We start from the raw sequence: 15,047 nt of genomic DNA, 5'->3' as shown, positions 1-15,047 counted from the left end.
AAATAGGACTGATGAGCTAAGTTCCAAAGATTTGTTTGGACAGAGGAGTAGGGGCAGGGTACAGGGGGAAGACACATTTAACTCTCTCTGTTCCTTCAGGGTAATGGGATGTTACAGGCACACATCTAGAACTGTTACATAAACTGTGAGCTGAAGCAAGAAGCACCTGAAACTACAATTCTGCCAGGCAAGGGGAAAAAGAAGATATTCTGATGACCTAGATAACTCAGAAGCACTACTCCTAAGTGCCTTAAATTGCTTCTCTGCTGAAGGTCTGCATGCACGCAGGAGCAGACAGCTCTCCCCTACACAAAATACTGATAAGCTGGCATTTGGTGTTCCCCATTTATGGGGACCAAAAAACGAGAGGGAAACTTCATATAATGAAAACATGTAGCAAAAAAAGTCAACCCTCAAATTCAGCTCTTCTCAACAAATACAAGTAAGAGAATGCAAATAAGCAGAGACTAAGACAGAAGCAGTACAAACTCAGTAAGTAAAAAAAAAAAATTATATAAAAGGACTGCTTTTTAGAAAGCACATTATGAACTTGGTAAGAAAGATGTTTCTCCATAGCTACAAGAAAAATCGTGCAGGGTAGGGATAGTGGCAAAGCGTGCTTCTCCTCCTTCTTCCCCTCTGCCCAAAAATCACAGCTATTAATAGCACACTCACTGAAGGACCTAACAGGATCTCTATCCACAGTAAGATTCACCAGCACTTTTCCAGCCCCCCCCAAAAAAAGCTGTATTAAAACACTAAGAGCAGATGAAAGCACTAAAAGGCCTCTTGCTCACCTTTTCTCTCCTTTCTTACCCATCACACAGGTTCCTGAGGATGGGAACGAGAGCACTCCAGATCTGACAATGCCCCAGTTCACCATGAACTCTGGAAATGGCAAGTGACAGCTCCTCATGAACACTGAAAGCTAACTGGATCCTTGCAGGCCACGCGCATTTAAACCAGGCAGACTTCTGTTTGTATTTCAGAGCGATTTTATTTAAGGCTGTTGCTCACTCAAGAAATCAGTATTTTCTAATTGGTTTAGGCCAGAACTACGTTTTATGTACTTTGTATGTACCCTCATGTCAGCAGCCAGTAATTTAAACAGTGAGCAGCTAACCTAAATTGGTATTTTGAGCGAGGATAGGGAAAAAAGAATAAAGTGAGAGATGCCAACTGCAATGACCCCATGTTTGGTCTTTAGATTGCCAGTCAGAAGTGGTTTAGTTACAGAGATGCATCTGCACCATGGCCACAGAGGAGCTCAGCAGAAAGCAAAGCGAGCGCTCCCTTTGGCTATACAGGAAGGTGTGCCAAAGGGTCGGGTTGCATACTCATTTCCAGGATAAACAAGCTGCCAGTCAGGAACACCAAGATGTTTAAGGAAACACAGTAAACCAAAGATGCTTTAACTTTTCTTTTTTGCTTCTAGCAAGCTGAATGCCAGCAATAGTGTGGCCCGTAGGATGAGGGTGGTGACCAACCTCCTGTACTTAGCACTGGTGAGGCCACACCTCAAGTACTGGGTTCAGCTTTGAGCCCCCCACTGAAAGAAAGACACTGAGGTGCTGGTGAAGGGTCTGCAGCACAACTCTTCTGAGGAGCAGCTGAGGGTGCTGCGGGAGTTTAGCCTGGAGAAAAGGAGCCTCGGGGTGACCTTAGCATTCTCTCTAACTCCCTGAAAGGAGGCTGTAGTGAGGTGGGGGTGGTCCCTTCTCCCAGGTAACAAGTGACAAGATGAGAAATGGCCTCAAATGGTGCCAGGGAAGGTTTAGGTTGGATATTAGGAAACATTTCTTCATGGAAAGGGTGGTCAGGCATTGGAACAGGCTGACCCAGGAAGGGGTGGAATCAGCATACCTGGAAGCGTTCAAAAAACAAGTGGATGTGACACTTGGGGACATGCTGTTAGTGGTGAACGCGGCAGCACCAGGCTAACAGTTGGACTCTGATCTTAGAGGTCTTTTCCAACCTTAACAATTAGATGAAGCTTCCAACCAAAAGTGATCTTTTAGCCCAAGCTCAGTTCACACTCAGCTTCCCATCTCTCTTTCAGTTCCTGCAGCTAAGAAAGCCTTCCAGCAGTGAACTCCAGAATTCTACATTTCATTTCAAAGAATAAAGGATAGTAGAGAGAGAGTGTAGGTCTCTTTAAAAAAACTGTCTTCTCTAGATCACACAGTTTGCAAAACTGATACAGTAACTACCTGCAGACAACTCCAGGGAGTATGTCAGTTTCTTCTCCTTCTCCCTTCTTAATTGTTCATAACCTGGTGGGGTCACTGACACCCACGAGATGAAAGGGAAGTGTAACATGGGAAACACACCATGTGTCAACACAATTAACACCCAGATCAAAAATGTGAATCAAAACAGGAAAAAAGTTGCACACAAGGCACAGTCAAAGAGAATTGAAACAAAAAAAACCAAACAAATCACATTTCGCATGTGTTCACTTTATCTCCACTGGAGGAAGAGATTTTTCTCACATAGCTACAACAAAAATAGTTTTTATCAGGGTCCCTGCTGCTAAGCACACAGAGAAACAGGCCTGGGCTGCCATATCCCTTTCCTGCAATTAACCCATAATAATTGATACAGTACCCAAGTCCATACACGTCAAAGCCCCACACCTACTGCCACAACTCCTGAGTCTCTGCCAGGCATCATTGCTGCTGCTACACACAAATCCCTTGTTAAGGCAACAGCTCAAAGTACATTAACTCTGCCAACAGGACAGTGCCAGTAACTGCCTCCTCCTCTCTCCCCGTTGCCTCTTCAAGCCTGTTTCAATAGCACAGCTGAGTCTTAACCACCTCCTCACAGGGGCTCTCCCACTCTTTCCCATTTCCAGCACCATGCAGCACCACACTGCCTTTCCTGCTAATTTTGCCATGTATCCAATGCTGCTTAGAGTCAGCTAAAGAAGCCAAACCAGCAGAAAAAGCAATCCAATACAAGCAGTTTCTCACAAACTGTATAACCTCCAATAGGAATCCAACAAGCACTAGAACTGAAGACAAACAAACAGCAGAGCTACGCAGTCTCCTCTGCAGGGCACAGTTCAGCTGTACTGTTCAACAGTCCAGGGCTGCTGCTCTCTGTGCTGGCACTGCTGTCCCAGGTCCAGCACCAACTTATCTTGAACACCAAGTGATGTTCTGTGCACTCTACAGCCTCTGAAACAGCTGCACCAGCACCACTGAGGGGGAGGCACAAACTACTTCACTGGGCACTGGTGCCAAAAGAAAAGTTCAGCTCTGTGACTACAACCTAGTTCAGCTGGAAAATTTCTTCAGAATCCCAAAACTCACAAGTACAGTTAAGAAGCACATTCATGTAGGAACTGACTTAGTGATATGTGATAACACTGCAAAGATGAGTAGACAACTGGGCTGTAACGGGATCTGACTGTGTGTTGCCAAAGATTGTCTCTATGTGAAAGTCCAGATTTTAGCTGGGATAGCCAACACATTTGTTAACCTTCACTTAAGAACAAGGTTTCCTTCCCTTACAAATGGAGGTTACCACAGCTTTCAGTCTGTCAGTATTTTGCAGGCCAGGATGTGCAACTGGTGGGAAGACCTCGAGCTTGGCACAGTCCTTCCTGCACTAGAGGAGTATTCCCTTGAACACACCTACTGAATACACTGCACCTGCTAAGAGCTGTGCCTACTACAGAGGAGGCTAGAAACACATTGATTTCAAAAACACTACTTAAGTTGTCCCAAGGACATTATAACACACACTTCAGTGGCTCAGTTCCATACAAGCACCTTCCTATGCTCAAAGGGCTCAAGACTTACCCACTTACCTAAGGACTTTTAACATCATTCAAGAGTCTTCTTACCACAGAAACATCAGCCACTGCTACAAAACAAGTCTCAACAACTGGAGCATTTTTGATTTTTAAACACATTTTCCTGGGACAGGAAATGCCATTGTCATGTGTACATTGGTGGCTGCTGGCCAGTCAAGCCTAGAGGTATAGAATTGAAAGGAAAGAAGTCAGCAACCCCAGATTTAAGGCAAGCCACACTTATCATCCTGACGAACAAACACAGGGGGGGCTGCTTACTACTTCTCTTTACATCAAGTTCTCAAACTCATCTATATACATCTGGATAATCTAAATGCTTTTCTGCAGGACTACCGTATGTTGAGACCACAATGTTTTAATACACATCTTTCACTTGGGTGGAGAAGGAAGAGGGAAAGACAACTCTACAAACTCTGTTTGTTTTAGCACTCCCCTCCAACCAACAGTGTAGTCTCTGTAGATCATATTTAATGTCCTCATTTGGTGGATCCATGAAATCTTTCCTTACAGTATAGAGAGTAAACACTGGGGAGAGAAGTCTAGGATTAGAAGATTAACTGAAACAGAGAAAGATAGCAGTGTGATCCTCTTCAAAGCTCACAAAAGCTTAATCTAGTCCTAATGTGCCACAGAAATAAGTCAACAAGAGATTAGACTAAAGAACAGCTCAGTTTGATATTTGATTAATGACACAGTGATATGTCTGCAACTCGAAGTACTTAGAACAAGACTCTTAAGAATAATATCCAGTCTTTCACAAGCCAACTTCCAACCTCCTCAAAAGCACCAAATTGCATTTCAAGGGTCTTCTCAAACAAGCAGGATTTCTCATAGCATCTGAAGGTTCTACAAGCATTTAATCACATTTGCTATCCAAACGTTCACAGTAGATAGCATGTTCATTTTTCTATTTAAAAAAATTAATTTTATTAATTTATTAAATTAATTTTAAAAGTTTAAAAGCAAAAGCTGCATTTCTTAATGTTTGTACCAGCAGTATTTTATTTTGAAAGGTTTCAAAATAAAAATCTCAGCACATAACACGTAGGTCTTCAGTAGCTGTTCCTTTCTATAGTACTATTAGCTTTAGAAAATACTCCAGTTCTGTGTCTTAACCCTCAAAATCATTACTTCCTGCACTTTTCCAAGCAATTTATTTGCTAACAAGTCTGACATACCAGCAGTATGATTTCCTTTTAAGAAATCTGAACTGCATTTCCTTCCTATCCTAATGACAAGCTTAAGACTTTGCTCCCTGAAAGACAAGTGTTAACTGATTTGAGGGCAGCTTCAAGGCAATGTTTAAAATCTTGACAAAAACAGTTCCTTAGCTCAGGATTACAAAGTATTTAAGAAACTTAATTCTCTTAAAAGCAAGATGGCTTCTTGCTTCAAGAAAAATGATTATATCAAGAACCTTAACCTCATTTTCTACAGCAGTCATTTTCACTATTATTTTATGTCTAAGCAATACATTAAAGGAGGCCAAGCTTCCGTCTCCATGCCTAGGAGTTCACATACTTCAAGTGACTGTTCCTCCCCTGAAATCACGGCTGTGATGATTTCCCTATTAGGCAATGGGTTGACAGACTGAATTTTTTATTTCACAGAAGTTTACAGCTCCCCAAGTACATCACACCACACAGACCAAGGTAAACGAACACCTACGGGTAAAAGCCAGAAGATCCTTTCTTTCATGCAGAAGAGGTAGAGGAGGGGAGGGGATGGGAACAAGACAGCAAGTTTGCAGGCAGTAGTATCACAGGGTTGTGTTTAAAGAGACAGCTAAAATAACTGCACTTATTCTTCCACTCAGCAGTACCACCCTGCTAGAGGAGATAAGAGGTGAGAACAACTTTTCCAAGTATACACAACATAGGGAAAGCAGTCCTAACACGTCAGTAAAAGCAGTTGACACATGTTCTCCAACAAGTTTCTGTAATTTTCAATCCAAGTAAAAAAACTCCACCTTGCTATCCTGGAACCATTATCCAATATACTGCTCAAAAAGACATTCCAAATATTTTACTGAGACCAATAAGAACTTGTAAATTCAACATGCTTATCTCTGAGGTGATGGTGGGAAAATAAATGCATTATAATTTGACACTAACTACAGACTGGAACCTGATTCTGATGGCACTGGAGCAACAACTGCGTAAGAGTAAATTAAGTTCTACTCTCAAATATCAATTCACTGGAAATTGCATTCTACATTCCACATCTACAATCTGTACAACAGCTTATCAGTTCAAGTCTTCAGCATTTCGGCTTCTATTTCACTCCTTTAAGAGAAACTGACCATGACCTACAGTAGCAAACCCCACCTTGCCACACAAAAATCAACAATATACAGGGCTGAAAATGCAACCACCATTTGCTCATCATCTGCACTGAAAACAAAGCTGAAAATACATTTAGGACAAGAAAAAAATAACTACATGAGAGATCTCCCCTCCCAGTAAAGCATACCAGAATATCTCTCATACAGGGTGTAAATGGAGGCCAAGTAACCAAGCTGTGAACAGAAAATCCTTCCCCAAAAGACACTTTATGCAGTCTTAGAGTTTTGCCAGATCTCCTACCTATTCCTCCATGATAAATAAGAGCAGGGCCATTCTTTTAAAAGAAGCTGGTCTTTCATAAATCATTTCTGCAAAGACCCAAGTGGACTTCTCTTTCACCTTATACTTGATATCCTATTAGTCCTGCTTGTAAGTTCATCAAATGGGCATCAAACAGGAATTCTAATATCCAGCTTACCTGCATTTACTCAGGTAACTTCTTCTGGATTGCCTTGGATGCTCAGTAGCGCCATCTTTGGTGGCAAACATTCTACTTTAAGTTCTTCCAACATTAAAGAGAAGCCAGCTACTAAGCATAATAAAATTAGCGTAGCTTTTCTTTTTTTTCCTGTTTAGTTAATGAAAGGAGATACTTATTTAGCTTCAAAGATCACACTTAGCACAAAAATCTACTATTCTCACACTAAAATGAGATATAAACCAGTCTTGTTACTTCAGGGAGTGACAACCCCGTGGAGCAGCCGGAATTCTCAGTGACAGATTCCAAACTGAATAGATAACTTTACGAGGTTGTTCACATGCTTACAGATCCTGTGGAGACAATTCTGGCACTAAAACAGGGATGTGGGCTCCCTACCAAACACAAAGGGGGACAGTGAGCTCCTTGCTTTGCTGCAGAGCAAGAGCTCCAGTTAAACACCAACAGGTAGCATTAACTTACACTCTAGAACATCTCCCAGTAACTCATCTCTACACCTACAGAAAACAATGAGCATTACCTTCAAGTCCCAGGAGATACAGTCAGCCAAATCAGAAATAGCAGTGTGGGGGAAAAGACAAATACCTAAACTCCTCAGATTTACCTCCAGGATTAAGCGGGCAGTGGTTCAAATTTCAAGTTTAAATGCCTTCCTCCAGCTTGGGGAGTTGAAGGAAGGAACTTTAAAAGTTCTTACAACTTTTATATTCAAAGCATTTCAAAAAAGCTTGACAAACACATGAAATCTTGCTTCTCTGGAAATGAACACTACACAGAATACATTATTTCAGAAATAAACAGAAGCTAAAGGTCAGGCAAGTTAGTTACCAATGCTCGCAGAACACAAGTTCCTATTACGCATTAATTTGCTCCTAAAAATGCCTTGATTATAATCCTTATCCTAAAAGACATCACTTATTTCTTATCAGTCATTTCTTTGCAGCTAACTGAAACAGCAGACATCAATCTGAGCAGTCTTTTCACATATATCTCAAACTTGCTCATTTGCTTGTTCTGGTTTTTCAGACACAAATCCCAACCTCAGAAGTGTATTCACGTAAATCAACTCCCTACACAGCACCGTGACCTTAAAATCAGCTACAGGATGAGATAATAATTCTTTGTATCATATCAAGAACAACCTTCCAAAAACAAGGAAAGCTACTTCTATCTTTCCTCCAGGACATCTCAGGAAGTTCAGGTTGCTGAAAATGTTTTTAAAAAAGAAACCCAGTCATGCTTCAGCAAGAGTAAAGTCTAAAGAACCACCATATGTAAGTATTTCTGAATTTTTTCAGTTGTTGACCAATGGCAAATACAGCATATCTGCCTATGCAGAAACTTGGAAAATATTTTTTATGCCTTGTTCACCTTAGATAGTTGAGGTTAAAGACAAAACCTAAAATACTAACAACCGGTATAGTAAGTTTAAGAAGTAAATGCAGCCCTTAGCAAAAAGTTGAAAAAATGCACTCAGGAAGCTTGCAGATCACATTGTAGGCACAGCATGCAGCAACAGTAGAAAAAGAAATTAAGTAAATTAAAAAACAAGGCAACAACTCCACCTGATTTTAAAGTTTAAAACATCCCATTCAAAGACTGCCATGAATATCAAAAATCATCCCAGGGATGGGGTCTGTTCATAACCACAATGTAAGAACAGAAGCAACTTCAAACCTGACTTATGCAAGGTGACATCTGAGTGAATATTGGTAGTTTTCCTTACGAATGCCCTTGAAACTTCCATGGGCTGTGATAAGACGCACAACGATCTACTAACAACAGGCACAAAGTTAAAACTGCGTTTATTACAGTGCTGAAGTGAAGCCTGCGATCATGCTGGTGCTGGTGGTTCACTACCAACCCAACAAGGACATGGAATTGATACCTGCATTTCCATCTGCTTATGACATCTGGTTTGGAAGCCAGGTAAACTCAAAGTTGGGGAGGGTGTGACACTGCCACCAGGAGATAAGTGCTCTTCTATTACACTGGAGGAAAATCCCCAGCCCTTCTCCCCCTGACAGACCTGCTCCTACCCAGGCTGGCCAGCATGAGGTAGTGTCCCTGTTATTATTAGGGCAGGAAGAGAAAACAATCCCTCATCTATCACAGTACCTCACTCCGGTCAGTGCTACTTTATTAGTACAGTCAGTAAGCAAATATTAATCACTGATATTTAAGCAAACCACAGGGACTGCAGTTGACACAAGGTGCCTAAGAAGTATCAGGACTCTTGCAAGACGTGGCTCAAGCATTCCTGTCCATCCAACATGAACAAGAGCTGCCTGGCCTCCTAAACAAGGACAGATTGTCATGTTTAAAACAATGCTTTTACAACAATTCAAGTTAAAGTGTTCTGTGCTAGAACTAATTCAGAAATGCTTTTAAGTTGCAGGCAAGTGAACGTGAAAAGGAAAGAATACAGCCTTCCTCAACTCCACTCACTGCTTCCAAAATAATTCCAACCAAAAAAACAAAGAGCTATTGCTATTATTTGAGCAGGTGCTGTAACACGATTATTGATTTTAGGGTAAGCTAGAACGTAACAGCTGTTAAGCAACACTCAGTAATGGTACAGGAGGAGTTACAGGTCTCTCCTGTTACACTGCTGCTCTTGTAACTACTCCAACCTATCACTCTGCTTTATTTCACTGTACAGAAAGCCCTTCTGCACAGATCATCCATAGCTGTACATGCAGACCCGATCACCTAAGTTGTTCCGTGACTAAAGTTCATAAGCAACCAAGAGTGACATGTGCATGTTTCCACTGCTAATGATGACACAGCTAATTACAGGCCACTTATTACAGGTGTGCTGGCACTTTTATGACCTTGAGAAAACGATGCACTAATCTAATGCTTTGAGATTACTAAACGACACGGTGGCAAAAACCACAGAAAACTGAAATCAAAGAAAACTGAGCAGCACTGGGAGGGAGAGAAATCAGTCCTTGAGCAGTAAAGCAGTATCATAGCCTCAGTTTCAATCTCTGGGCTCTTTTAAATTATTCAAATTGCAGTGCTGGCAAACACATTCAAACTTTTCCTGATGCTCAGAAGCACTGCCTTCTCCTCCCTGTAAATCAAGCCAGGTGAGTTGTCACTCCATATCTCCCAGTTTATAGTGCAGCTAGATTTCCCTGTCTCTAGCTGGCTTGCAAATCAAGCAATTGAAACCAATCGTGGCACACAGCATCTGATAGGTTTTATTTAATTGTGCCCAGTCCAATCGTTCTGCTTCCAAATTAAGTGAGAGTTACACAACAAAGATGTCCAAACAGTTCAGTGTTCCAGTGCAGTGCTAAAAACCTCACATGATCCAACTCAGAGCTCTAGTCAGTACAACCCTCACAAGTCCCAGGTGCCCCCTCGCCAAGCGTACGGCAGAGACACTGCTACGAGCACCCAGCTTTTAAGCCGTTCTTGAGGAATACCCACACTTTAAAAAACACACTGCGCAGACTCCAGCACACCCGAGGCTGAACACCCAGCCAAAGCCATGTCCCATCCCCACCAGGGGACAGATTACAGGCAAGAGCAGCGCTGACAGCGGAACGCACCAGCTCCATGGGGGGGACGGGCCGACACAGCTCAGTCCCCTCCTTCCCCGAGCTGCCCGGGGCTGCTCCCTCCGCCAGCCAACTCGGCCCCGGGAAAGTCGGCGCCCTCCGGGCTATCTGGCTCCGGTCCCGGCACTGTGCAACGCTAGTGCCCCCCGCTCCTCACGGGGGTGAGGCACACACGGTGAGGCCCGGCCGCACCGCAGCGGGGAATAAGGTCACCGACAGTGGCCCCCGGGCCGCCCCTGCTCCGGCACGGGCCGCCGACTGCAGCGGGGGAGGCCCCGGCCGCAGCGCGGGGAAAGCGGGGTCACCCCGCCGGGGAGCGACCGCGGGCCAGGCGCAGGGGCCGTCGCCGCGGTTTCCCCGACGCCGCTCGGGGGCGGGCGGTCGCCCACGCCATTTTGAGGAGGGGGGAGACACGGGGGCCTTTCCCCCGGCGCCGCCCGGCGTCGCTGGGCCACCCAGCCCTGCGCTCCGGGCCGACCCCGCGGGCTCAGCCCCGCCGCCGCCCCCGGTACCGCCGCCGCCGCCCCTGGGCCGCGTTACCTGCCGGGGCGGGCCGGTGGCGGGCCGGGCCCGCGCGCCGCGCCGCGTCCCTCGCCGCCATCTTGTCCGGGTTTAAAATTAACTCCCCGTGACGTCAGAGCTCCGCCGCGAGACCTTTATCGCCCGCCGGCGGCGCGCGGGGCGGGGCCTCGCGAGGGGCGGGGCCGGAGCCCCCGAGGGCACCAGCGGGAGGGGGGAGCGCTGAGGGGCCGGGAGGCGTGAGGGCAACGCGGGGCTGGGAGAGAGAGACACACACAGAGACGCGTACACACACAGACAAACAAACACACACACAGCTGCCCGGCTCAGCCCGGCCCCCGGGCTGAGCTGTGGGTGGGTGCCTCCCTCAGGGCCCCGCACCCCGCGTCACGCTGAGATGGAGCAGAGAGGCTCCAGCGAGGCACAGGGTGAGGAGCCCCCAAGCTACACAAAACACCTCCTCAGGCTGCGCATCCCTCCGGGATCCCTCACGCCCTCGGCCGCAGCAGCCGGCGCAGCTCGCTGATGTGGAGCGCACAGCCGGACCGTCACCCGTGTGCTGCTGTCCACCTCCACCCTCATCCTGCTGGGCCCTCGCGTCCCATTTCCACCTCTGCTGGGCCCTGGGGGCAGCCAGGAGAGCGACCGGACCGCTCTGCATTTCCAGCCGTAACCCCAGCTCCGCACTCCTCACTGTAGCAGTGCTGCTGCACTCGGGCTGGAAACACGCAGGAGGACAGCTCTCAATGAGAACAAGCCATACAAGTTTCCAAGGAACCAAACATTCCTGCAGGTTCTGGGGTTTGCAGGAGTCTTGTTCCTCTCAACCCGAACTGACCTTGCTTCATGCTTTTAAAAGGCCAGCTGTGAAAGCGAGCTGCCCTTACTGCACGGAGTTTTTAAGTCTGTGAGGTCTCCTATGGCTAAAGGTTGTGTAAACCTCCACAAGCAAATTGGTCACTATGACCTTGTCACTTGTTAGAAGAACACAATGTCCAATAAATCGTCATGTGAAGTGAGCAACAGGTTTGCAAAACCCCACCTCACTGTGGCAATGCTCTCTGTAGAAACCATTTTTCTCAGTCTTTAGCTGTGCTAACTTATTTGGTCCTGGAGAGGCAGCTTGTGAGTGACAGCAATCTTAAAAGCAAACAGAGTTCGGTTCTCCCAAAACAGAGGTGGAGGGAAAGCTTAGAAGAGATTTTCAAAGTCAAAACCAACTAACTATCATGGAAGCACCTAAAACTGCTTTCCAAACATTGCTTTCCACCCTTTCCTATTGAAGTAGCGCCTAAGGGGTTTCCTAACATAGGGGCTCATGATACCTCCTGCTGTGCTTACACTGACAGCCCTTGTGTCAGAAAGTTTAACATCTACAACACATGAAAAAGAGATTAAAATATCTAAAAGATGCTGTAATCACAGCAAGTGAGAACTGCAGAAGGATACAACAATCAAACTACTATCATATATTCAATTCTAGTTATGACACTTGGATTAATAAAATAAGCAGTTCTGTAAAAGAACTTAATTATTCTAGATTTACATCAGCATAAATGGAAGCAGGATTCAACCCCTTAGTACAAAAGCGTCCATATAAATGCTAGAAAAAAACCTAAAAATGTTGCCATTGGCCTTTTGCAGTTTTAATATCCTCTACTTATTTGGTGAAAATGAGTGGGCCATTGCTTGTCCTTCTAACCTCATACCAAGCCAAGGAAAATTTTCTTTCCATCAGAAAGAAGGCAGAGCACACTCTGTATGCAGTGGTATTTCAGAGATATTTCAGGCAATCAGGCAAAGGGAAATAGCTTGAAGTAAAACACATTGAAAGCTAGAAACACTGTTAGCTGGCAAATTTAAGATTCAGTAGCTCAATATGAAATCTAAAAAAAACAGGGGGGAAAACGCCACAATATTAAAGAAGTTTCCTAATTCTGCTTTGTTCCTGGTCAAGTCTGGAACAGTTTATGCAGAGAAGAGTAAATAGTGCGTGTTCAGACAGATAGATTTCTGCTTCATGCGACAGGATTTGCTGCTGCTGTAACGTGAGAGCAGAAGTCGAGAACTTGGAGGTCAGAAAGCTCAGCCTTAATTCTGTCCCCTTATGTTTGCAGGAAGGAAGAAGACATTTTCTGAGCTGAGGGTTTTGCTATCAACATGTCTTCTCCTGGTTGCAAAGGTCCCCATCTCCACCACAATCCAAGCTATATTCATCTGAGCCAGGCTAGGAAAGGAATTAGGATTGAAACTGCTTAAACTGGCTGTGGATTTGGCCTGGAAGTAGCTTGGGAACAACTGTGCAAATCACAGGCAGGCTGTGGTGGGAAGCGATTGCTGGAGCAGAAGGACACGTCTGACCCGCAAGCGCAGGCTGGGCCAGTAGTCCCCTCAGCCACCAAAGTCACAGTTTTGTACTACGGACAGCATCTTCTCCTGGATTTGGCCATGCTGCTCTAAAAAGTCTGCTGTCCCAAGCTTGTCCCAAACCCACTCTGGGCCAGTCAACAGCACCAGTGTCACCCATGCAATGAGCCAAAGGCAGCTTGGAGAGCTGTCCCTTCCTGCAGCTGGAAGGGAAACAGCCACCACAATGTCTCCTGGTCTTCGGGCACCACAGCATGGCAGGGGACTGGCCAGTTCCTGACTCATGCAGGCAGAGGCACCCACTGGACACTAGGAAAGGCTGAATCAGACTTGGGTTCTTTATGTCTTTCTGTATAAAGTGTTTCTCTATCCCCATCAGCTAACCTGTGCAATACAGTTGGATTTGTTTAAGATGATCTGTATGATGACAAATCCTTAAGCCAAACACCTACCTGAAGCACGCTGAGCACCACTCCTGGGCTGGGGAACAGAGCCATGTCCCACCTTGGAGGGCTGAGGGTCCTGGGATAAGCTGGAGACATCTCCGTTGGTGCTTCTGCGCTTACCAACCTCTTTCCTCATCTGGTTCAGGCTGTGGAGTCCAAACTAGTGACCAGGTGATTCCCACTCCTTCTTCCAGATTGTGCAGTGCTGCAGGCAGTCAGGAGCTGAGGTCAGACAGCTGTGAGATAAAGGTGGCTCTTCTGAAACCCACCCTGTCTGCAGCAATAAGGCACCTCCAACCCTCTGGCTGCAGTTGCTAGGACCACCCAGGGCTTCCCAAGGAATAAGACTGGGGAAGCGAGGAGAGGCCAGCTCTGCAGTGGTGAACCAGCACTAGCACTGGGAACAGCCAGGGCAGGCAGTGGTCAGCTGCCCTCCCACCAGACACCACCAAGGGAGCTGTGTCACTAAGGCAAGTCTGAGAGGTCTTAACAGATTCCCTCTGGGAAATCCGTCTGGATCTCGGCCTTGCTCCCAGAGGCAAACACGTGCCCTCCCAGAGTTTGGAAAAGCCCTGTAAGGCACTTTGTCTTGCTTTTTTCTAAAAGACACCCAGGCTGCAGTACCACAGCCCTACTACTCATGGACTTCATCTACTCACAGCTTCCCACCTCTTCCAGCTGGAACGCTCCTCCCTCTGCTCAGTGCCAGCTGGCCCTGGAAGATGTGCTGCTCCCTGAGCCCCTGCCCACTCTGCAGCTGGATCCTCCCGTTGGCTCCCTCCTCCCAGCACCCATTCCTGTGCCCTGCCGACATACAGGAACACGCTGCTCGGTCCTGCCCAGGTTGGTTGATGTTTGCCTCACCACCTCGGCAAAGATCTCAGCCCTGTAAACAGGTAATCTTGGTTTCATATGCATTTTTTTCTGGTGCTTCACATTTCCCAAGGGCATCTCTCTCATATTCAGGGCTGTCTTCATTTGTCATACAGGGGATCTAAAAGTTGCTGTGCGTCATTAGAGAGTGCTCAGCACAGCCCCGAGCTTGTAGCTACCTGCGAGTGTTTGCATAACCTGGGGCTCACACAAGAAAAGCCAAGGTGAGACACGGTATGAATCCAAGCCTGGTTGTTCTTCTGCAGTGAACTCCAAGAAAGCAGAGGCATTTGGGAGCAGAAAACAAGTTGTGAAGGAGGAGGAAAAATCCATTTTACTAAATCTCCTGAACCTGAAGCTGTCCCACATGCTGAGAGGAGATGCCTTTTTAGCTGGCCGCAGGACAAGTGCTCAAGAAAGAGAAAGCAGCTCCTCCCATACCACTAATTTGTAGCAAACTGAGTGGGAAATGTCTCATTCTTCCCTGATACTCACCCAGGAGCTGCTTCTCTGGGGAGGAGCACTGAAATAACATTGAATTTTAGCCATGAGAGCAGCTCAGAGCAAGTTGCTAGGCACCAGCTGCAAGAACTGCCTGCAGGTGCACTTGCAGGAGAGGTTGGGCCGGTTGATTGGGCTCTCCCGGTGTAGCCAGAGTGCCAA

The 15,047-nt window shown here is 46.0% G+C and overlaps 1 protein-coding gene across 7 annotated transcripts in view; it reads right to left on the bottom strand.

The window, feature by feature from the left end:
• ATL2 (atlastin GTPase 2) overlaps positions 1–14,268 on the bottom strand; it is a 41,237-nt gene extending 26,969 nt beyond the window's left edge. Inside the window, exons 1-2 of one of the 7 annotated variants that reach the window (XM_032103442.1) lie at positions 14,181–14,268; positions 13,518–13,716 (exon numbers count right to left, since the gene is read on the bottom strand). In XM_032103442.1, coding sequence (XP_031959333.1) covers positions 13,518–13,647 — 130 coding nt within the window. In that variant the 5' untranslated portion in view covers positions 13,648–13,716; positions 14,181–14,268. Of the gene's footprint in view, positions 1–10,719; positions 10,815–11,536; positions 11,562–13,517; positions 14,147–14,170 lie in introns of those variants that run through there. The other 6 variants (XM_032103443.1, XM_032103444.1, XM_032103446.1 and 3 more) reach the window with 6 other exon arrangements.
• Positions 14,269–15,047: the final 779 nt, after the last annotated feature.

Source organism: Corvus moneduloides, chromosome 3, assembly GCF_009650955.1.
Source record: "Corvus moneduloides isolate bCorMon1 chromosome 3, bCorMon1.pri, whole genome shotgun sequence".
NCBI classification, from domain to species: domain Eukaryota; kingdom Metazoa; phylum Chordata; class Aves; order Passeriformes; family Corvidae; genus Corvus; species Corvus moneduloides.
Note: the sequence above shows the minus strand (reverse complement) of the source record. Positions and strands in the feature narration are given on the sequence as shown.